The 23,677-nt window shown below is 43.3% G+C and overlaps 2 protein-coding genes across 2 annotated transcripts; one reads left to right on the top strand and one right to left on the bottom strand.

The window, feature by feature from the left end:
- Positions 1-2,114: 2,114 nt before the first annotated feature.
- LOC138960786 (uncharacterized) lies at positions 2,115-22,216 on the bottom strand. The gene is made up of 12 exons (XM_070332436.1): positions 21,538-22,216; positions 15,663-15,822; positions 15,118-15,288; positions 14,729-14,820; positions 13,822-14,048; positions 12,473-12,723; positions 8,753-8,975; positions 7,786-7,875; positions 7,308-7,519; positions 6,656-6,856; positions 5,550-5,721; positions 2,115-2,584 (listed from the first exon to the last, which is right to left on the bottom strand). Exons 1-12 carry the CDS (start codon positions 21,855-21,857, stop codon positions 2,490-2,492), a joined length of 2,214 nt encoding a protein of 737 aa, XP_070188537.1. The 5' UTR covers positions 21,858-22,216; the 3' UTR covers positions 2,115-2,489.
- Positions 18,722-20,816, top strand: LOC138960927 (melanoma-associated antigen E1-like). The gene is made up of 2 exons (XM_070332562.1): positions 18,722-19,310; positions 19,938-20,816. The coding sequence occupies exons 1-2, from the start codon at positions 18,918-18,920 to the stop codon at positions 20,814-20,816; spliced, it is 1,272 nt and encodes a 423-aa protein (XP_070188663.1). The 5' UTR covers positions 18,722-18,917.
- Positions 22,217-23,677: the final 1,461 nt, after the last annotated feature.

Below are 23,677 nucleotides of genomic sequence, written 5' to 3'. Positions count from 1 at the left end.
GAATACTAGATGATCACCCGCTTCGCCGGGTACCGGCTTCGCCGGGAAGAAGTAGAGCCGAATACCAGGCTGCGCCTGGGACCCGGCTTTACTGGGTGTACGCCGGCTTCGCCGGCGCACGAAGGAAAGGAGATAAACGCGCAAAACACTGGAGACCTTCTAAAAATAGTAACGTGCAGTGACCTTCTAAAAATAGTAACGAAGTAACGGGAATATGGATTGACGCCACACGGAGGAAGGGAGATAATCGCGGCTGAAAACACTGAAGAAGATAAGGAAGAGTTACTGGTAGTGGATCCAGACCAAAAAAAACCAAAATCGGTTCAGCGCGCACAGCGCTGCGCGCTGAGAGCACGTGTTGAAATATCTCATCGACCAGGTTGTGTCCAGGGTGTACCTGAATATGATCACCAAATTTGAAACAGATCCATCGAGAACCTTGGCCGCGCATCGCGCACAGACACACAGACACACAGACACACAGACACTAGTCGTATACATATACTGTTCAAAAAAAGAAACGCATAGCTTGTAATATTTGGTTAATTTAGTTATATGGCTACAAGGATATCCACCAAACTGCAGAAAATGTTTATCTGGTCGTCGACCTTTCGTCTATTGCCACAAGTGAGCTCTGCACGTGACGCATGCGTTATCAGTGGCTACAATGTCAAAATTGCTCATTTGGCATGACCACTCGTCATGCTTCAGTGTAATCTCGTGAAACTCGGGGAATATTGAGCTCTCACCATGTCTTCCAAAACCCATAAAAGCGGATTGTTCGCCACAAAGAAATCAGACGACAATTCAGCGACGAAAGATGGCCCGATTGAGCAGAGAAGACCGCCAAATTGCATTGGGTCGTTTACAAGCAGGCCAAAGTCAAAGTGCAATCGCCAGGCACTTCCACGTGTCCCAGAGCACCATCAGTAGACTGTGGGTCAGGTTTCAAGCCACTGGCTCCGTTGCTGACTTGCCACGAGCGGGAAGACCAAGGGCGACAACTGCTGCTCACGACCGCTTCATACGGCTCCGCCACCTCCGGAATCGTTTCCTGTCGGCCTCATCTTCTGTCCAGGCTCTCCCCGGGCCACACCGATTATCGGACCAGACCGTGCGGAACCGCCTGCATGAAGCTGGTTTGAGAGCTCGCAGACCTCACAGAGGAGCTGTCCTCACCCGCCGCCATCGCCAGAACCGAGTGCAGTGGGGCAACCAGCACCTTCGCTGGACCGTCCGGAATCACTGAAGACACGTGTGGTTCAGCGACGAGTCCTACTTCCTGCTCCAGCGACATGATGGTCGGAGGAGGGTCTACCGGAGAGTAAACGAACGTTACGCGCCCAACTGTGTGGATGAGGCACCCGTTCATGGTGGTGGAGGCGTCATGGTGTGGGGGGCGATCAATACCACTGGAAGGAGCACCCTGGTGCACGTCCAAGGGCGCATAACTGCCCAGCGATACGTGGAGGAAATTCTGCGCCCACACGCCCTTCCTCTTCTGGCTGACCAGGATGCCATATTCCAGCAGGACAACGCTCGCCCGCACACAGCACGACTCACCACCCAGTTCCTCACCGACCACCATGTCCAGGTGCTTCCCTGGCCATCCATGTCGCCAGACATGAACCCGATAGAACACCTCTGGGATGAATTGGACAGACGTGTGCGCAGGCGAGAAGAAGCGCCGGCAAATCACCGCGATCTATTGCAGGCACTTCAGGAGGAGTGGGACACCATCCCACAGCAAGATATCCGGCATCTGATCCAGTCCATGCCCAGAAGGTGCCGGGCAGTTGTTGCTGCTCAAGGCAGTCACACCCCCTACTGACTTGACAGCCTCGGCACCCAATCGTATTGATTGACTGATTGATTTGAAGATGCAAATGAACTGTGTGTGCATTCAACTGTGTCCATACCAAATTTCAAACAAATAATCTAAATATTGGATTTTCTGTTAATTTTTTCGAAAAATAAAACAAATTTGGCAAGTAGCAACTATGCGTTTCTTTTTTTGAACAGTATATATATATAGATAGATCTATGCTTCTACTTTGAGTTCTGCTATGATGTATCATTGTATGTATGGAATGCAAAATAAATCCTCGAACTCAATTTGACGAGTTGTTGTCTGCGCAGCTGCTGTGAGGACGCGCCACGTAGAATAAAAGAACACAACTATACGACATTTGAGAACTTCGTCTATCTCAAGTGTCGTGTAACACACGCATTAGTGATATTTTTAATCTTTTGCAATAGTAAGATAAGCAAAGTAACAACAATTAAGCTACAGCACACGGAAAAACCGAGAGAACTGGGGAAGCAATTAGGCCCTACAGCTGGAAAAAAAGAGGAAAAAAATAACGTAGTAACATATGAACGTAGCCAGTTTGTAACAGTGAAAAAAACAGACTGAAGCATCTTCTTATCATGTAAGGTATTCAACTGAGCGACCATATCGACTTGCATTCCTACAAGGTGATATGACGTCATTTAATGACGATGACGTCAGCAGCGAGGACGTTGGAGCCGACGTTTGGTGTCTGGTTTGGCTGCTGGCCGCCCGCGTATACTCTCATCGTACCTGTAACAAACCCATGTATTTTAAATGTTACGATTGATTGTTGATTTAATATGGGATATCTATATATATAGAGAGAATACTACATGGCTTGGTGTGTCGTACCAGATTTACACGAGTTTAAAAAAAAAATATTGAACTGCGAGCGAAAGCGAGCTGTTCACTATTTGAAAAAGCAACGAGTGTAAATCGGTACGACACAGCAAGCCAGGTAGTATTCTGTTTATCCTACATACTGTACTTACGTTTATTTTACTGAAAATGTCCTGCAGTCGAGGCAGCTAAATACACCGATTAACAGTTCCGCGGCCATTTGGAATTGTGCGTACGCAGACCGTTTTTTTGAGTATTTTTTCTAATTCCACTTCCAGTTCCGTGGAATTTGCGCATGTGCAGATCGTTTTTTGTGTGTATTTTTTCTACTTCCACTTCCAGTTCCGTGGAATTTGCGCATGTGCATATCACTTTCCGTTGATTTGAACGCATAGATTTGCTGAAGAAAGTACACTTTTGTAGTGATTTGCAAAATTGGGACCCCCATTTCTGAAGGCGGTAACCTACACTGAGCACAAAAAGTTAAAGGGCAGCTGTCGGGTTGTGGCTCTCAAAATCTGTTCCTTAGAATGAGTTATCATGTAACTGAAACTATACTTAAAAGTTACTTGGTGATTTTGACAGCTTGATAACACAAGTCCGAAGACTTTAGACATGCTACAATGTCTTTAATCGAAGAAAGTTTGCATTCTTGGCCGAGTCAATGCAGCCCGCTCGAAAATTACTTCCCTTGGACGCGTGACGTCAGCCGCGGAATCGGCCGGGTTGAACGGTGCTCTCTTTATGCCCTGTAATGGGCGCAATCGGGTTGTCTAGTCAAGCCCTCAAGCATACTTCACGGGTAGGTGAAGAGAAACTTAGGATGGGGTGACTTCTCCCAGGCCAAAATTTCGCAGTAAAAAACGGAGTTCATAACATGTCTTCTGTCCCCCTCCTGCTTTTGTTCCACTTGAACCCTGTTTTTGTTCAACTTATTGGCAGATATTGTCACGCGTCGAGGAACACAAACACACACACACACAAACACACTCACACACAGACACACACAGACACACAGACACACACGTGTTATCACACATATACACACACACACACACACACACATACGTGTTATCACACACAAACAGACACACACACACACACACACACACACACACACACACACACACACACACACACACACACACACGATAACCATCACAAACACAGTTTGACAAATTCATCTTTGATTTTTTGCGGCCGAACCCCCCTCCCCCATTTACCACACTAGATCCACTGTTTCATCTTTGTCTCCGTCTCTCTTCCCTTTATCTTATCTCGTCTATCTACTTGAGTGAGTAACTGAAGATGTATTATCATCATCTCTTTCCTAGATTTTCCCACCGACAGAGTTGGCTTTTGTCTTGAATTCAGTACCTCACACGTACACGGTAATTGGTGTGACACCTCAAGCGGACCTTCTTCATAAGTGTACAGTGTCTGCTGACAAGGGACACGAGGGTCTGTGGTTGAGCAACTTTATGGTTTAACCGGGTGGACTGGAGGAGTAGCAACAGCATGTGAACCACTTTAGAAATGACTTGTAAAGGTTGCAGTCGGTCAGATCAAAGAAGAGAAAATGTGAACGTGGGTCTTGAGAAGATATTACCATCCTAATACTTTACTTTGTGCAAGAATCAATCACGCGTACAGCATTACAGATGTCCAGCTGTAGTCTACATTGTACTGTAAACTTCACAGCGGCCTTATCGGCTTCCTCGAGTGACGTCACAGCAAGGCTAACGCTGCGACGTCTTTCTTGTGCTGATAGAGTTGTCGGTCGCGGATTTTGAGTCGTTTCGGCCTGCCAACTGCTTCGTTTTTTTTTGCGGATTATGAGAACTAGCAGAAAGTTTCACGCATTTTAATGGTTTCAAACTAATGATGAAAGTGTCTTCTTCTGGACCAAATCAACAGTCTTTAGTTGAATCAACTCGGAAAACTCTTAAACGCGTTTTTGCACGCGACTCCGCGCATTTTTGAGACCAGGCAACCCGACAGCTGCCCTTTAAGGATATTTTTTCAGTGGTATAGCCCAGATGTTAAACAGCAGTTTTGGGGTCAGAAATATACGTGTATTTGAAGAGTATTTCTTCTGCTCAAAAATGTGTTTCCTGGATCTGAGCAATATTTGGGTATGACGTCACAGGTCCGTGACCATGCCTACCCTCAAAAATGGCGTTTTTTGACGGCATGATTCACTTTCAACCGTCGAAACGGTGACTTAAACTGAATGATATTTTACAATTTTTGCATCAAAAAGTTTATTTGGTGTTTTTTCTAACAGTTCATGCACATTTCGTTCAAATCCGCCGCGCAGTCAGGCTGATCCAGCGTGTAAAAGAGGGCGACCACAATCTTGGAAAACAGCCAAAAAATGCGGGGTTTTTGTGGTGTTTTTGCTGGGTAGCCGCAGTTGATATGCAATACACCTAAAACTACAAATAGCAGTCTCTCCAAATATTACAGAACGATGACAAAGACCCTCATCGGTATACGTGCCAATACTTATAGCAAACGGAACCCGAGAATAGACGTTGTAACGGTTTTCCGTTAAAAAATTGTAAACGTTCGTAACGTCCCAGAAACAAATATGACATACACGCGACTTTAGATAGATCTGCATCTTTGGTACGACCTTCCAGATTATCAACAGCGGGTTCATGTTCGGAATCAAGAGGTCAAATTTGCGTGGCTCCCAATCATTTTCATAAAAGATTTCCTTTGTCTTGTTTCTGCGGCCTACAGAGAAATATCGCTGGATATTTTCTCACTAGAATAACAGAGACAAAGAAGGGAAGTCATGCTATATATAAGGTTATATGTCACAATGGTCTTGCATTTAAACTGTTGCTTTTTTCCCAGTTGTACGTACACTGGAGGGAGGCCCATCCCGAGCTGGTGTAGATGGCAAAATGGCGGGCAGGCACGGTAAAGTGCAGCGTGTTGCCTTGTCCCGGGGCCGTGGTGGTCCGGGTCACTGCCACCAGCTGCAGGCGGGGTGTGGCCACTGAGGTCTGAACCCACTCCACGTAGATCTGGGTCACCTGCATGGATGAAATAGAACAGCATGGAATGAAGTATAATTATGTTTGTGAAATAGTAGGCCTACATAGAGCTGAGCACATAATTATTATGTACATTTAGATCGTTAATGTATTACATTCAAGCAAGCAGTTGACCCGTGATTTGTAAAAATGTAAAACAATGTAAAATGTGACAATTGTTTTAAAAATCACGGAGCGCGCCCCGAGATATGTAAAACATATTTACAAATCACGGGGCGCGCCCCGCAATTGGTAAAATGTTTTACAAATCACGTAAATGCGCCCGATATTTTCTTGTCAACTCCAAAGTCCAGGGATCTATTAGCTTGGCGGTAATTACGATGTTGAGAATTTGTTTGAGAACTCGCGTGCACATGTTTGTGACGGACACACCGACAGACAGACAAATCTGCGCTAATCACGCTTCGAAATCGAAATAAAAAAAAATAACATGTGCAGATTTACTCACACACTTTCATTTTCATATGAATGTTTGGCCTGGGATCCCTTAGTGGTTGACTGGGCTCTAAACAACATATAATAATAACAATAATAATAATAATAATAATAATAATAATAATAATAATAATAATAATAATAAAAGGAAAGTTATACTTTGTGGAATGCGATTTTTTTTACATTTTTACAAATCGCGGTTTTAGGTTCGACGTAATTTGTAAAATGTTTTTCCATTTTTACAAATCAAGTGTTAACAAGGCTACCTTATCAAAAGCTATGTATACAGATGTCAAGAGTTAAGATAAAATACTCCCCAGTTTAACTGATAATGTGCAATTGTGGAATGTAAAGCTAATCCATGAACCCTCCCCCCCCCCCTGCCATCCTAGATCCCCCCCTCTACCCGCAGAAGGAATGTGTTGCTGAACCCTTCATCCTTTCTTTTTTCTTGGTGATGTTTGCCATGACCACTAACCTCATCAGCAGTCAAGTTGCCAGTGTTAGTCACAGTCACACTCAAGGTCATGTCGTGACCCGGGGTCAAGGTCTTAGGGACGACAAGGTCAGAGTAGCGGAACGTGGTGTAGGACAGACCAAAGCCGAACGGGTAGAGAGCTGGAGCATTGCTGTAGCGGTACGTCCGTCCTGACATCGAGTAGTTCACCATGTTGGGTATCTGATAAGGTAGGACAATTATATCATCTTTTCGGAATATCATCAATGGATACTACTGAAAAAAGCAGAGAGAGCGAGCGAGAGAGAGAGAGAGAGGGAGAGAGAGACAGAGAGAGAGAGAGAGAGAGAGACAGAGAGAGAGAGAGAGAGAGAGAGAGAGAGAGAGAGAGAGAGACTGAGAGAGAGAGAGAGTGAACACTGAATGGTTTACTGTACTAAGGCCACAGACCCATAAGTAAAAAATGCGGTTTGGCTGTGAACAGCATTGCGCAGACCCGGTCGGCGAGGAGAGGCCAGGCTCTGGGCAGACGTCCTGCAGGAGAGCTGGTTCATGCGTCGTTTACCTCCATTGAACATTTGTAAGATCCGGAAGGTCAAAAAAGAGGAAATCACCATAGACAATGATTACAGAGAAAACCCAAACAAAACAAAACAGCATCGTCTTAACTAACATCATCAGCGAGGAGAGGCCAGGTGCTGGGCAGACGTCCTGCAGGAGAGCTGGTTCCGCTCTCATTGGTCAGCACGTGCAGCAGAGCTGTCCCCGTACTCTGGGCCGGAAACCAACACTCCATGATGGCTGACACTGAGGGATTCTGGTCCGCCCACGTCACGTTCAAGGGACCCGCGTTGAATAAGAGCAACACGACATGAGCCCCTTTACCTGCAAAGGCAAAACTTTAGTTCAAAGCTCATGAAAATGTGATTACAAGGCTAGTTTTTGTGTGTACTTTTCGACCAATAAAAGGTGAGATAGTACGTGTCTAGAAGTCGAAGATAATCAAAAATAGATTTCATTTAATATCAGTAACGATTATTTTCCTACTCTTCCAAAATCGTGATGGAATCATCTTTAGAAATTCGTCGTAACCTTGACGGACACGTTTTGACAAGAGACACTGTGAATTGAACGGGTGGGAGAGTACTCACCGAAGGTCACAGCGTCCTTGAGCAGCACGAGCTGTCCCCCGGGCAGGTCCACATCAGGACGGTCTCGGTTCTCCGATTCTATTGACGCACCTGGATGTACACATGATCGTTTATAGTCACTTGCATCTAGTGTGTATTATGCTGACACCTGAACCTGTCATACATATGGGTAAAATATAGGCTCCGTGCAGTCTGTCAATAAGAGGAAACTGCTTGAATCTGATTTGTCATACCAATCCCCCTCGGTGTGCGATTTTCTAAGTGTTCGTCGACCATAATTATATAGATTATCTTCTCAATGTGTTCACCAGTTACTAAACGCAAACATATGTAATTCATTTAATTAGTTCTTTTCAGGGTCGGAATTATGATATATTAAAACAAAATGACTTTCTCTGCCGGGACATCGATGTCACGATACACTGAAACGGTAATGATAAAACGAATGATAGCAAAAACGTCCACCACCGAATAGTTTTTCATACTTGCTGGAAGATCATCTGAATGCCGGTGTCACGAACTGAAAACTCTGCCTGAACAATCCTTCTCATTGCGGTCAATGCGCATGCGCTAACATGGGGAGATTAATCAGGTCGTAAACAACCTAACCCTAACCCTAACCCTTACCCCAATCCTAACCCTAATCCTAACGCTAACCCTAATCCTAACCCATGGTTCGTTCGGTCAAAGGGTCGCATTGTTTAAGTCCAAGATTGGCGCATGCGCATTGACCGCAATGAGAAGGATTGTTCAGCAGGGGTTTCAGTTCGTGACACCGGCAAACAGCCAGATAAAACTCTCTTCTGGTTTCCATATTCATTCATAGTGTTGTTTTTATAATAAGCACTTGTTTGTACGTCCTGTATGTGACCGATTCTCGTCGACGGCCAGGAGAGACCACATTTGTCTATTTCAATAAGTTTAACGTTCCATTATTTTTTTTAATGAATTCTGTCACATGAGTCACCTGTTCCAAGACAGACAAAGATGATGTCAGCTCCGGCAGTCGCCTTGTGGATCTGCGTGGCGTCGTACTCGTCACACTGGAGGTCCTTACAGCCGTTGGCCGAGGTCGCCTTGATGGCCAGCTGGGCCAGCCCCTCTGCCGGTGTGACGGTCAGTGTCCTGTTGACCGTGGGGCTGTAGCTCCCGTACAGCACGCCCTTCGTGTTGGACATGGGGCCTACCACCTGTACACACAATGACCACTCTGACGTGACTGAGAGAATCTTTGTTCTGCCCTCAAAGGGGTTTGCTGTGTCCGAGTACCTACCCCCGAACCCTAATCATGACCTTTCGATCTTAATATGGACCACCTCCTGTTCTGACAAGCTAGAGCGCTAAAAAAAATTAAAAAAATAAAAATTCACCCTCTCTGGATAACTTGCACATGTCAAAATAGTTGCCGAAACACAAATCTCAAAACCGTTGGGCTTTTTCTCTTTTTATATTTAGTCAAGTTTTGACTAAATGTTTTAACATAGAGGGGGAATCGAGACGAGGGTCGTGGTGTATGTGTGTCTGTGTGTGTGTGTGTGTGTGTGTGTGTGTGTGTGTGTGTGTGTGTGTGTGTGTGTCTGTCTGTGCGTGTGTGTAGAGCGATTCAGAGTAAACTACTGGACCGATCTTTATGAAATTTTACATGAGAGTTCTTTAGTATGATATCCCCAGACAGTTTTTTCATGTTTTGATAAATGTTTTTGATGACGTCATATCCGGCTTTTTGTAAAAAGTTGAGGCGGCACTGTCACACCCTCATTTTTCAATCAAATTGATTGAAATTTTGGCCAAGCAATCTTCGACGAAGGCTGGACTTCGGTATTGCATTTCAGCTTGGAGGCTTAAAAAATTAATTAATGACTTTGGTCATTACAAATCGGAAAATTGTAATTAAAATTATCTTTTTATACAATGATCCAAAATTACGTTCACCTTATTCTTCATCATTTTCTGATTCCAAAAACATATAAATATGTTATATTCGGATTAAAAACAAGCTCTGAAAATTAAAAATATAAAAATTATGATCAAAATAAAATTTCCGAAATCGATTTAAAAACAATTTCATCTTATTCCTTGTCGGTTCCTGATTCCAAAAACATATAGATATGATATGTTAGGATTAAAAACACGCTCAGAAAGTTAAAACGAAGAGAGGTACAGAAAAGCGTGCTGTGCAGCACAGCGCAACCACTACCGCTAAACAGGCTCGTTAATTTCACTGCCTTTTGCACGAGCGGCGGACTACGGTCATTGTGAAAAAATGCAGTGCGTTCAGTTTCATTCTGTGAGTTCCACAGCTTGACTAAATATAGTAATTTCGCCTTACGCGACTTGTTTTCACTTTTGGCAGCGTTCACTCTAAATTTGCCGCCTAAAACGGACTCGTTTCTGTCCACAGCCAAAGCTTTTATCACACAAAAATTGCTATACATGACAGCTAAGACCGTATTTGTTACATTTTAGCAGTGCTGACCCCAAGTTTTTTCTGCAAAAAAAAAAAAAAAAAAAATAGCAAAATCTCAAAGTATGTGCGAGTCCCCTAATATGGACCACCTTCAACAAATCGAAGAAAATAAAAGCTAAAGGCTATTTTCATTAATTCATTAAGAAGCTTGCTGGAAATAACTTATAACTAGCCCTCCAGATAAAAAAAAATATGACAAAAAGTCTTCTTTTCGTGGAAGTTGATAATTTCACTTAATTTCACTCTGTTTTTGATAAGCTTCTTTAGTTTCCTGGTGTGCTCCAAATAATGCTCTCATCACCCCGAAACAGATAAATCTAAAGCATATTTTAATTAGTCTGACTTGTACACTAAGTTGTATCATGTTATTTTGAAGTATAGGGGGCTTTTTACAGTGAATCACGAAGGCCGCTTCACTGGTCCATATTATGCGCCCAGGCTCCTAATATGGACCATTTGTGATTTTTTCTGTATTTAATTTTTGCTGAATGTCTATCAAAGCTATTTCACTCTAATTACGCCTAACGGTTAACCTAGGAGAGAAGGACTACCAAACACAAAATGAAACTTCTTCGCCAAGAAAACAAGCTAGTTATCAGCATGAAACTGTTTTGCTTCGTGTTGTGAATGACATTCTTTCTGCTCTGGATAATGATGACCTATCAGTTCTGCTTCTCTTGGATAACTCAGCTGCGTTCGATACGATCGATCACTCTGTTCTGCTCTCTCGTCTCGAATCTGTTTTTGGCATTCACTCTACCGCTCTTCACTGGTTTAGTTCATATCTACAGGGCCGTAGTCAGTATGTGTCTGTCAATAATCTCTCATCTCCTCCATCTCCTCTCTGTTTCGGCGTTCCCCAGGGATCAGTTCTAGGCCCAGTTTTATTTGTACTATACACCACTCCTCTCTCTGCCGTCATCAAGCAACACGCAGTCAATCACTACCTCTTTGCAGACGACACACAACTCCAACAAGCATGCAAGCCTACAGAAATCCAAGCGGTGACGCACACTCTCCAAAACTGCACTTCAGATATTAAATCATGGATGACAAACAATATGCTCAAGTTAAATGATGACAAGACTGAATTTCTTCTTTTCTCTGGAGCTTCCTGTTCGACCACTTCCCTTCCAGCCTCCATCACAGTAGGTTCTAGTGACATTTCTCTCTCTGATAGTGCTAGGAATCTTGGGTTCATCATGGACTCCCACCTCTCAATGAAACAACACATCAAAAAAGTCTGTCAGACATGTTACTTTGAGATCAGAAGAATAGGTTCCATAAGAAAATTTCTCACTGTTGATGCCACTAAAACTCTCGTTACATCCTGCATTCTGTCCAGATTAGATTACTGCAACTCCCTTCTCATAGGCTGCCCTGACTCCACTCTCCAACCCTTGCAAAAAGTACAACACTCTGCTGCACGTCTCATTTTCAGAGCACAGCATCGACAACCCTGCACTCCTCTCATGAAAGAACTTCACTGGCTTCCTGTATCTGAACGTATTAGGAATAAAGCTGCCTGCTTCTGCTACAATATCATCTCTGAATCGGCACCTGCCTATCTTTCTGAACTGGTCTCTCTCTACACTCCCTCTCGCACCCTTCGTTCTTCTGATGATGCTCGACTTCTCTGTCAAGGTCGCTTTAAACGCAAGGCTCATGGCTTCCGCACGTTTTCGTATTATGGACCTCAGTTATGGAATTCACTCCCCTTTCAATTACGTCACTCTCCATCCATTTCATCTTTTAAGTCCAATTTGAAAACTCACTTGTTCCAACAACACTACGGATAGTTCCTTAGTATAGAGTCTGGGGATGTGAGATGTGCATGATGTGTTGTTTGAATCTGACAGTGATTGTATGATTTTTGTATACATGTATTGTTATCCCGCGCTTTGAACTTTTGATAAGGCGCTTTATAAATGCCCGTTATTATTATTATTATTATAAACAAAAAGTGGTCCATATTAGGAGCCCTTCCCCTACTTTCTTCTATCAACTTCTACCAAATTAGTATTTGTGTGGAGAAGGCAGTACGTGACTGCAATATGATCGAATCGGTGGCGCATAGGGTTCGATTTAGGCACTTGATTCAGGCTCCTATGCTTCTTGGCAGGGTTTTAGAACGCGGTCACGCGGATAACGTTTCTGCACAAGGAGAGTATACTCAACCGCAATAACACATAACCTATTCAGACATCCTAATGTACTTACAGCTACGTGGTTGAAATTTCTTTTGATCGGCAGAAAGCCGTTCTGATTTTTCAGCAGAACAAAGCTCTTCATCGCCGCCTCCAGTGTCAGAGCTTGGTGGGCGGGGCTCTGGATGATTGACAGGTTTAGTTTTGTGTAAGGGTTCATGGAGGCGGGGTCGAATTCTCCGTGACGCATACGAGTGTAGAACAGTGGTTTCACACGTTCCCTCACGGTGGACTCTTCTAGCAATCCGGCTTTCACTGCGTCACCTAGAATGTATTGCAAAAAGACACAAGAAAATTGGTTGATTAAAATCAACATGGCCGAAGCAATGTTTTCATAAAAGAAGCGGTATTGTACGGGCACATGTTGTATTTGGGTTACATGTTTTGCAGAGTATTTGAAAATACGTAGGCATAAAAACATGCAAAGAAGAGTGATAAGTCCCTGTTGTGAATATAGTCAAGTGGATAAATTGATTACTTATGTATCACACTAGTTTTACTGCTACAGCAGTCCCTCTCATGAACGGACACCCTAGGGTCAGTGCAAACCTGTCCGTACATTGCAGGTGGCCGGTCACGCCCCCCCCCATCACACACACTCAGACACACTGACGGACTGAGTGAGTCTTTGCTACTGGTGAACGAGCTCTACTTGTACTAAAACAATAAGGTCAAACTACTACAACTTATGACTGAAAGGAAAAAAAACCTGTCCTGTAAAAATGACGTTAAATCAACGGTGTCAGAAAAAGAGAGATAAAAGAAATCCTCAAATTCCTGAGGATACAGGCATCCCACGAAAGCATCCACGAACATACTCACAGAGGCACACATGCTTGTGCAGATACTTTGCAAAAATATGAATTGAAAACCTGCATGTCGTAATTTTTTTTTCTGGCTTTATTGAATGCTTCAGGCAGTGACTTTTCCCTGCCCAGTTTCCTCTTTCGTCTCTCTTACCCCTCGCTTACCCCCCCCCTTCCCCTCCCCGGCCACTCCCTTTACCCAGCCACGACAGCACAAACTTATAATCTGCAAGGCAGAGTACACATTTTCTAAAAGGAAGACTACTCCTCTTCAATTATATCCAGAGATCTTCCAGCTGTCTCCACCACAAGCCAAGTGGTCGAGTTTTCTTTCACAATGTATTTCTGCTAAAAAACACACACACCCAAGCCCAGATCGTGCATGAAAAGTGACGAAAGATGTCAATTTTGCCTTGAATCTAGGCCTATGTGTATTGAGCACGTTTGAAACATTAACATCTAAATTATGATCGACCATCATTGAGGAAGACAACGTAATATGGACACATTTCAGCTCAACGGAAGATAAGGGTTTTAACCTGCTAGCTACACCCACCAATATTCATCATGACGTTCTGACTCAGGTTACCCGAGATCTCCAGACTGACGCCAGCGTTGACCGCGGCAGCAGCGGCCTGTGGGTAGGTCTGCAGGTAGTGGTGCTGCGTCACTATGCGCTCCAGGGCGTGCTCGTCACTCACCACGTAGCCCGTGAAGCCCCACGTGTGTCTCAGGATCTCCGTCAGCAGCTTGTGGTTGGCGCACGCTGGTACTCCGTTGATGCTGGACAGAGACAGAGGATAGAATGAAGGTTTTAAGTCGGCGTGCTCAGTGAAGAGTTGCCAGTGAGTTGAGTTGCAAGTGGCTTGAAGTGAATGTGCTGAGCTAAAGTTAGTGACAGTACCTCACAGAGACACCGGACATTCCATCTAAATAGCTGTATTGAGCCCAAATCTAGCTGTCACGTGTGCAGTAATACGGCTGGCAATCCGTGACGCTTTACGGCTGTGATGTCCCCTCGCTGTCTGCAAGTCCGTCGCTAGTTTAATAATAATAATAATAATTAATGAGCATTTATATAGCGCAACATCATAACTTTACAATTATGCTCTTTGCGCTTGACAATGATGATGAGTTTAGACGATTCCTATAGTTTAAGAAAGCTTAGTTTTCTTTGTTAAAACAGAAAATATGTCTTTCCCTAAGTTACTGATTCTTTTGCTCTACACAGATAACCCGAAAACCCAAAGACAAACCAAAAGATATTGAAGCCTTTTCAAGCTTTCCATTTGAAGTTTTCTCACAGACCGTCTTACCCCAGATTAACCTAATTTAGCAGTCGAGTCTGAAAGAAGAAGTAGAAGAGGAAGGGGACGGAGGAGGAAGAAGAAGAGGAGGAAAAAGAGAAGAAGAAGAAGACCGAAGAGAAGAAGCAGGAAGAAGATGATCCAATGGTGTCAAACCTGTTGTAACTACACATAATACTGTAGGTACCGGCATCCACACAGGCCTTGAAGGCAGGGAGGAACGTCTGGTGCCAGTCAACCTCGCTTACCTGTGGAGAGCAGACACACGTGTAGATTTCATTGTGCTAGGTGTGCTATCAAGCCCGTGCTTGCTTTGCCTGCAAGTTATTTTCAAATTGCCTTTCCATTCATCTTAAATTGGGAAATATTTGTGTTCATTTCTTTAAATATACAAACAGACAGACGCAGACAGACAAACAGACACAATCACCCCCCTCCCCCCCCACACACAGACAGACACACACACACACACACACGCACACACACACACCACACACACACAAACACACACACACACACATACACACACCCAAGTAAATGCCTACCTGAGCATCAAATTTCACTCTCAGAATGGGAATATTCTCGGGGCCGCCATGGACGTCAAAGTGTTTACATCCAGCGTTGGCAAGAATGTAACGACTATGGTTGCCTTGGAGACCGTAGACAAACTGTGTTGCTAGGATACCAGTGAGAATGGGGTCTTCGCCATAGGTTTCCTGCAGAAAACGGCATTTGGTACTCATAAAACGTAAAGTTGACATTTGTCAAGTTTTATTGTATTGACGTCTCAGACCATGTATGTTCTGGACTCCTGGACTGAACATTATTTCTCAACAACCTCTGCGGTCCAACAAAACCATTCAAAGATCCTTAATTATAGACGAAGGAAAGATGGGAAGAAAACAACGCTGCAGTTTGTTTTTACAAAACGTATCTTCATAATTTCTCTCATTTCATAATTTCGTGCATTGTCATTTTTGCTTGAATGCAAAACGTGTGATAGATTATCGGTGATCGATATTTAACTTTTGCGTATAATACATGTAATGGCATTTTGAAATAGTAAGCCTCAACATTGGGAAAAACAGACCTGACTTCTGCCCCATCTTGGGTCTCGTACGATGTTGACCACTGGCGAGAAGCAGGACAGACCTCGACTGTCTCCGTACAGACCTCTACGCGTGTAGTCGTTGTGCTTGGCGCGCAGCTCCAGGCCTGTCGCACGGGCAACACGGAACAGCAGGTCGGGGCTTGATAAAAGGAATACCTTCATAACTTACACACAAGTCGCGTGAAGCGATATAAAAACATTTAGTCAAGATCAACACCACAAACCAATCATCGCCGAGACTACATTCAGATAGTCTCGACTAACCATACCGAAGACCGAGACATCTCACGCTCGCCGCCGCGAAGAACGCGTCCGTTGTACTTACTGAACCTATTTTCTTTCATTCTGAGCATATTTTTAGAGTAAACATGACATATCAAACTCATCAATTAATGTTTAAGCCTCGAAGCTGAAATGCAATATCAAAGTCCGGGCTTCGTCGAAGATTACTTGACCAAAATTTCAACCAATTTGCTTAAAAAATGAAGGCGTGACAGTGCCGCCTCAACTTTCCACAAAAAGCCGGATATATCGTCATCAAAGACATTTATCGAAAAAAAAGAAAAAACATGTGTGGGAATATCATACCCAGAAACTTTCATGTGAACTTTCATGCAGATCGGTCCAGTAGTTTTCTCTGAATCGCTACACACAGACACACACATATACTCTTAAAAAAAAAGTTAAGGGCCGGTCATGAAATGTTCACAATCTTTAAAATATTCGCAAAAAACTCAAGGGTTTGACAATTTGATTGAAACGTGACTTTTTTGAATGAACAAAAGGGCAGTGCGTATTGAGCTAGGAACTTTTTTGGCAGGCGAAGTTACTCTGTCATGCTAAACAGACGTAAAAAGTAAGGTTTTCTTTACAAAGGGGGCAGTTTTCAAAGTCCTATGTAATCGGTGTAAGACATGCCAGGACAAAAATCCAGTAATGCACGGGCTACAACAGGGTTCCAGCCACAAAATGTGCTTATACATTTGTCTTTGTAAACTGACACACTGACAAAATAATGCAATGAAACAACATGCCCCTATCACGAAAACGGAGCGACTTGGATCAGGCAAGAGCAGTTTGATGGCTATAAGATGTTGTTTCTGCCCATCAAGTGGTTCAGAGTGTTGCAGTGTCTCACTTCAACATCATCAGACTGAAGGAATGGCTTCAAGCAATTGGCAGAGTGCAGTTACAACAAGGGGTATGGTCGGCCTACAGTCACCACAACAATGAAGGATCGCCTCATCCAAATGAAGGGCATGCGGCAAAATAAAATTACTGAAAAGGCACGAGGCATCGACCATGAGCTGACACCACCCACTGTTGTCAGTAATCAAAGTGTTACAAAGTGCTTACACGCTTTCAACTTCAATAAAATACGCCCAAACCGCAAAACAACATTGACTGCCAACCATTCAGCTGCCCACCGAGCCTGGTGCACTCAAAAGGTGAGAAGCTTACGTCATCGTAGGGCTCAGTTCTTGTTTACAGATGGGTCCCGCCTCTTCTTGGATACTGCTGATGGACGCACAGAGTCTGGAGGCGTAGCAGAGAGCGCTTTGTAGATGACGCTGTTCTAGAACGAAATCATTTGATGGGGGCTCTGTGATGGTCCGGGGAGATGTCACCCTACGTCGTAGGACATCTCACAACCGATATAGCGGGTAGCTTAACTAGTTATCGCTGCCGGGATAAGATTTTGCAGTTCTTCGTTGTAAGAAATACTACTGTTGTGAATTTGAAATCAGAGGGTTGTCTAGAGTAACAAGCTCTAGCGTTGTTTTTGCTGACATGTTTGACGTGACATTTTCTGGATACAGTCCTCGGTGTTTCAATAAAACAATACAGAAAAAATAAAATAATTTAACCTTGTCATTTGTTTGGCATGCGTTAGAAAAAGTGGCCCTCAACTTTTTTTTGAAGGGTATACATACACCACACCCTCGTCTCGATTTCCCGTCTATGTTAAAACATTTAGTCAAAACTTGATTAAATGTAATAAAGCACGTTAAAAAGTATATATGTTACAGGGAATAACAAAATTTAGGGAATAAGCTTAATCACTGAAATTTTAAGGGAATAGGCTTATTCCCTGTTTCAACTGGGGAGTAAGCTTATTCCCTAAAAAAATCAGGGATTTAGCTTGTACCCTGAAATGGGAGATCATTTTTTTGGCTTATTCCCTGATTAGTTTGAAACACACAAACAGAAAAACGTGTACATTTTATCATAAATAAATTCGATATCAGTGAGCTTTGATCACTCTTTAAAACCATCTTTTGCTTGGAAATGAGTTCTTTCTTGACTTTTACTCACTCTCTTGATAAATACAGAATGATTTCGTGAACTGTTGTCGGTGTTTGTGTTTTGATTTTTCCTCGGGCAGATTCAGTTCAATTGAAAAAGTCAGTCGAGTCTGTGATTCATATCAAGCAACATGGACGCGAAAGAACAAGTATTTCTTGAGGAAGTGCTAAAAAATAAGGACAAAGCAAATAGATTACTTATGACCAGAGATGAGTACCACAGAATTTTAGATGAAGTGAAGGAAGCAGCAGCGACAACAGCTACTAAAACCCAACATCAAAGGCACCTTCTAAGAAGGTATGAAATTCTTACCTGTGGGCAAGTATCCAAACTCGTTCTAAAGCGAAAGGACGAAACTGAGCAACCTAAACACTTCATATTTGTTGAGGAAATGTACGATGTTTTAAAGCGCATCCATGTTGTCACTGGCCATGGTGGCCGTGATAAAATGTTGAAAGAGGCTGGGAAAAAGTATGCAAACATAACAGAGGCCAGTGTCACTTTGTTCAAGTCTTTGTGCGTTCAGTGTCAGGAAAAAAAAGAAGACCTACGATTAAAGGCATTGTTGTAAAGCCTCTCCTGTCAAAGTCGTTTGGATCAAGATCTCAAGTGGATTTAATTGACTATCAGTCACTTAAACAGGGAGGATACTCATGGGTTATGGTCTACCAGGAACATCTTACCAAGTTTTGCGTGCTTAGAGCCCTTACAACAAAACGAGCAGAAGAGGTGGCATACCAACTTTTAGACATTTTCCTTCTCTTCGGAGCCCCGCAAATTCTTCAAAGTGACAACGGTGCCGAGTTTTGTGCCAAAGTCATCACTGAGCTAAAAGAATTGTGGCCTGATTTGGTTCTTGTCCACGGGAAGCCCCGACATCCCCAGTCACAGGGGTCTGTTGAAAGAGCAAATTCCGACATTAAGGACATGATGACAACTTGGATGGCCGACAACAGCACAACAAACTGGACAGTGGGTTTGAAGTTTGTACAATTTCAAAAGAACAATAGCTATCACTCAGGTATAAAGCAAACACCATTTGCTGCATTGTTCGGTGCTGATGCAAAAATCGGGCTTACTTCAAGCAGCATCCCAAATGAAGTTCTTCAACGACTGCAAAGTGAGGATGACCTGCAGGCTGCTCTGGGATCCCCAGAGGCTGGATCCTCAACGCTCATGCTGGGATCTCCAGAGGCTGCACCCTCAACGACCGTGCTGGGATCTCCAGAGGCTGCATCCTCAACAATCGTGCTGGGATCTCCAGAGGCTGCACCCTCAACAATCGTGCCTGGACTTCCAACGTCCTTACTACAGCATGAGGTAAGCTGCTTATTTACTCTCTCTCTCTCTCTCTCTCTCTCTCTCTCTCTCTCTCTCTCTCTCTCTCTCTCTCTCTCTCTCTCTCTCTCTCTGTTTCATTATTTTCCTCAGATATAAGAGAGGTTTGCCCTGAAATGGGGCAGGAGTCTGGGGGCAACGGCCACATTCAGTAACCGACGTAGAAAACAATGCAGTATGCCTGAAAAAAACACTAAGCATTTAGATTACAATATACATATTTTACAGAGAGAGAGAGAGAGAGAGAGAGGAGAGAGAGAGAGAGAGAGAGAGAGAGAGAGAGAGAGAGAGAAATGCATGAGACAGGAAGAGTTGCATGAGAGAGAGAGAGCGAGAGAGAGAGAGAGAGAGAGAGAGAGAGAGAGAGAGATGCATGAGACAGGAAGAGTTGCATGAGAGAGAGAGAGAGAGAGAGAGAGAGAGAGAGAGAGAGAGAGAGAGAGAGATTTGTGGGTTGGGGGAGGGATGGGGGGGGGGTCGCCTTTATTTCAGAAAAATGTTCGTCACCTTATAATTATATTCCATAATAATTTATTCGCCATAAAACAATATATCCAAAATTAGTCTTTTGGCATGTCATCATTTCCAAGTGAATAATTGTTATTTCAGGTCATGGACTTCGAGCCAGGATCTTCAACGCCACCATCGGGACGTTCAACCCCAGGACATTTAACGCCAGCATCAGGACGTTCAACCCCAGGACCTTCAACGTCAGCATCAGGACGTTCAACCCCGGGAACTTCAACGTCAGCATCGGGACGTTCAACCCCAGGACATTTAACGCCAGCATCAGGACGTTCAACCCCAGGACCTTCAACGCCAGCATCAGGACGTTCAACCACAGTATCTTCAACGCCAGCATCAGGACGTTCAACCCCAGGACCTTCAACGCCAGCATCAGGACGTTCAACCCCAGGATCTTCAACGCCAGCATCAGGACGTTCAACCCCAGGTCCTTCAATGTCAGGAATTGATAAGCATAAAAACAATATACTAGTCTCTCGTAAAAGGGCCTATCAGGCGCAAGAAAATCAGGCTGAAAGGATGGTGAAAAGAAGCAAGCGAATATTTCCTGAAGCTGAAGTTGGAGACTCGGTGACAGTCCCAATACCAGCAGTTGACCGTGGGAGATCTGACCCAAGAAACTTGATTGGCATAATCAAAGACAAAGACGACAAAGGCCTGTACACAATTGTGGTTAAAAGTGGGGTGCTCCAAGGCAAATATTCACGAAATCAATTTGATGTTTGCACATATTCCATGCACAATCTACAGGATATGAACGAGGAATGTTCTATTTCACTACGAGCAGCTGTGAGGCAAGAGTCGAACTGTGGGGGACAGGGGTACATAAAATGTAACTGCTCGGGATCAAAACGGTGCAAGACAAACCGATGCTCTTGCTTCAAGGCTCGCATGGCTTGCAACTCAAGATGCAATAAATGCCCTCTTGACGTGCTCCAACAAAAATTGAAGATCACACTTTGAACGTGCTGTGGTAGATTGAAGAAATAAAAAAACAGAGCTTTGGACTTCAATTGTTTGCTTCAAGTCGCGGATAAAGTATGAAGTCAAGTCACTGTAGGTGATTTTCATGTTCAAATTTATACAATCTGTACTTTGCATGATTTGAATGTATACGTTCGTGTTCATATCAACCAGTCCGCAGAATATGTAAATGTTTTGACATGTTGCCCACTTCTTATTAGGGCTTTCATTGTTTGTGTGCAGCAATATTTTTATCTTGTATTTTGATCCTTGTGTATTCATGAATAAACCAATGTTTAAAGCAACAAATCTTGTATTAGTGTTTCTGTTTGTGTGCTTTAAACTAATCAGGGAATAAGCCAAAAAAATGATCTCCCATTTCAGGGTACAAGCTAAATCCCTGATTTTTTTAGGGAATAAGCTTACTCCCCAGTTGAAACAGGGAATAAGCCTATTCCCTTAAAATTTCAGTGATTAAGCTTATTCCCTAAATTTTGTTATTCCCTGTAACATATACATAGGTCTAGAATGGTCCTGCGAATTACACACGATATTAGTTGTTGGAAACATTTACAACCTTAATTCATAGTGCCACTTTTGTATTCGGGGGAGAGAAAAAAAATCTGTGTACGTGTTTTGGCTGATTCGATAAAATTGTGCCGTCAAAATGTACTCCTCGTGTGCGGGTTAATTAGATTGTGTCATTTACCAGTTCTCTTACCTGAAAGTTGCAGCTAGCCCCAGGGCCTGGGGGAAGGAGGTGGCGGGACCGGCATTGACCACGCCCCTCAGACACTCTGTGTTCCACGAGTAAGGCCCCACCCCCAGGCGCGGGATGGGCGGGGCTGGACTGACTGCTGAGCCGTGACCTCCGCGCGCCATCTGCAGTTCTAGTTCCTCCAGGGTCAACAGCGACACCAAGTTGTCTACCCTTGCTGCCCATGGCAATGACACGTTACGGAACGGGTAGTCCTGGGTCGTCAGTGTTGCCAGGCAACTGAGGAGCATGAGAAGTGCGACGAACTCCTGACAAGTTTTCATCCTGTTTTATTTTCTTGGAAGGGAAGTTCCCGGTTAAATCAATGTCTTACCTCCACGAGGATTAGAACTGTACTAGAAGAACACGAGGCTTAATACCACGAAATGTGAGGAACTTTTGTGATGTTCACGTCATTCACGTCATAATTCCATGTTCTTCCAACCGTTCATCCTAACTTACAAAATATAACAAACTAGATCCGTACAACTACACCAGACGTATCGGCTGTGTGAGTATCTGGAGCATTCCAAAACTGAACTGCTAGTATTAAACCTTGCACGTAACAAAGCTGCAGCGCAGCTTTGTGTAAAAGATAATCTGAAGTTCAGAAAACCGGAGTAAGCTTTCTTCACAGACGCTGTTATCTTGTATCGTTACGAACATGGGTATAACAATCGCAGGAGCCAGCTATGGCCTGATATACTTTCTTTATGACTGATAGGAACGATTAAAGGAAGTTTGAGTTAGTTTTTTTTATTTTGAATTTCGTTTAATCGTACATCGAAGCAATATTTATGAACTTTGGCGTCTATGACAGCCAGTAAAGCGGGTCATCTTCGTTGTGCCCTTGTCAGCATTCGTAGTGTCTAATGGTGCACAATTTTGAGGCCTCCGTTTGTGTTTGAAGGAACGTCTGACTGTCCGTGTTCTTCAAGTGCACTGGGACGCAGCTATGCAGATAAACTATTGAGATATTTTTTTCCCTTGTCTTTTTTTTACGCTGACCGTCACTGGCCTGATTTGACAACAAGAAATACGAACTCAGCAATCTTGAAAACTAACGTAACTGGGACAAGGTTTTGAATGACTTTAACTGTGTTGCAAATCGACTTTGTTCCCCCTAAATTGTACTGTGCTGCAAAGTTGTCTAATCCAATATGAGAAGCCTTAAGACAATTCTCTTGTAATCCACGCATTATTGTCTCAGAATCAGCCCAGAGCTCACACTGTTTTGTGTTGTACAGCTACGTCTCAACTCATGTATACACACTTCTTCCACTTTGTCTTCTTCAACTCATGTCATTAGTTCCAAGCATGCAAAACAAACCTGTCCAAGAGAGAGAGAGAGAGAGAGAGAGAGAGAGAGAGAGAGAGAGAGAGAGAGAGAGAGAGAGAGAGAGAGAGAGAGAGAGAGAGAGAGAGAGAGAGAGAGAGAGATCAAATCAAATCAAATCAAATTTTATTTTACGAGGGTTGTGGCATAAGCAATATAAAGGAGCTTCTTTTCAACCAGCCCTCGCCCAGAGAGGGACTATTCTAATCTTGAATACATATATATATATATATATATATATATATATATATATATATATATATATATATATATATATATATATATATATATATATATATATATATATATATATATATATATATATCCCATGACCTCCCTTCTTTGTCTCTGTTACTTCAGTATGGGTATATATGTTGTATTTTTATAGCTCAATAAATACATCATGGACTCCAAAAAATATATGATAGTGCAGATTCCGATTTGGGCAAAGGACTACTTTCCTCCCGACCTTTGACCTCGCGCCGAACAATGTGACACATTTGTATGAAGTTCTAAAATCGTATTGCACGGCTCAGAAAACCATATCAGTTGCACGCAAAAATGAATCTCAGAACTGATCTGATGTATGAGATGCAATAAGCAAAAGTTTCTTTCATTATGAAAGCAATGCAGGTCGAAAAAAACGAACATTCAACTTACAAGATAACCAGATGCTAGCGAACCAAAAGAAAAACACGAGTACCCTCCCCTTGCATCGTTAGCAGACGACTTTTGAGAATCTGTCGGTAGTGTGTTTTGGTGTGCGCC

This window comes from Littorina saxatilis, linkage group LG3 (genome assembly GCF_037325665.1).
Source record: "Littorina saxatilis isolate snail1 linkage group LG3, US_GU_Lsax_2.0, whole genome shotgun sequence".
Classification (NCBI taxonomy): Eukaryota; Metazoa; Mollusca; class Gastropoda; order Littorinimorpha; family Littorinidae; genus Littorina; species Littorina saxatilis.
This window is presented reverse-complemented; position numbering and strand designations above follow the sequence as displayed.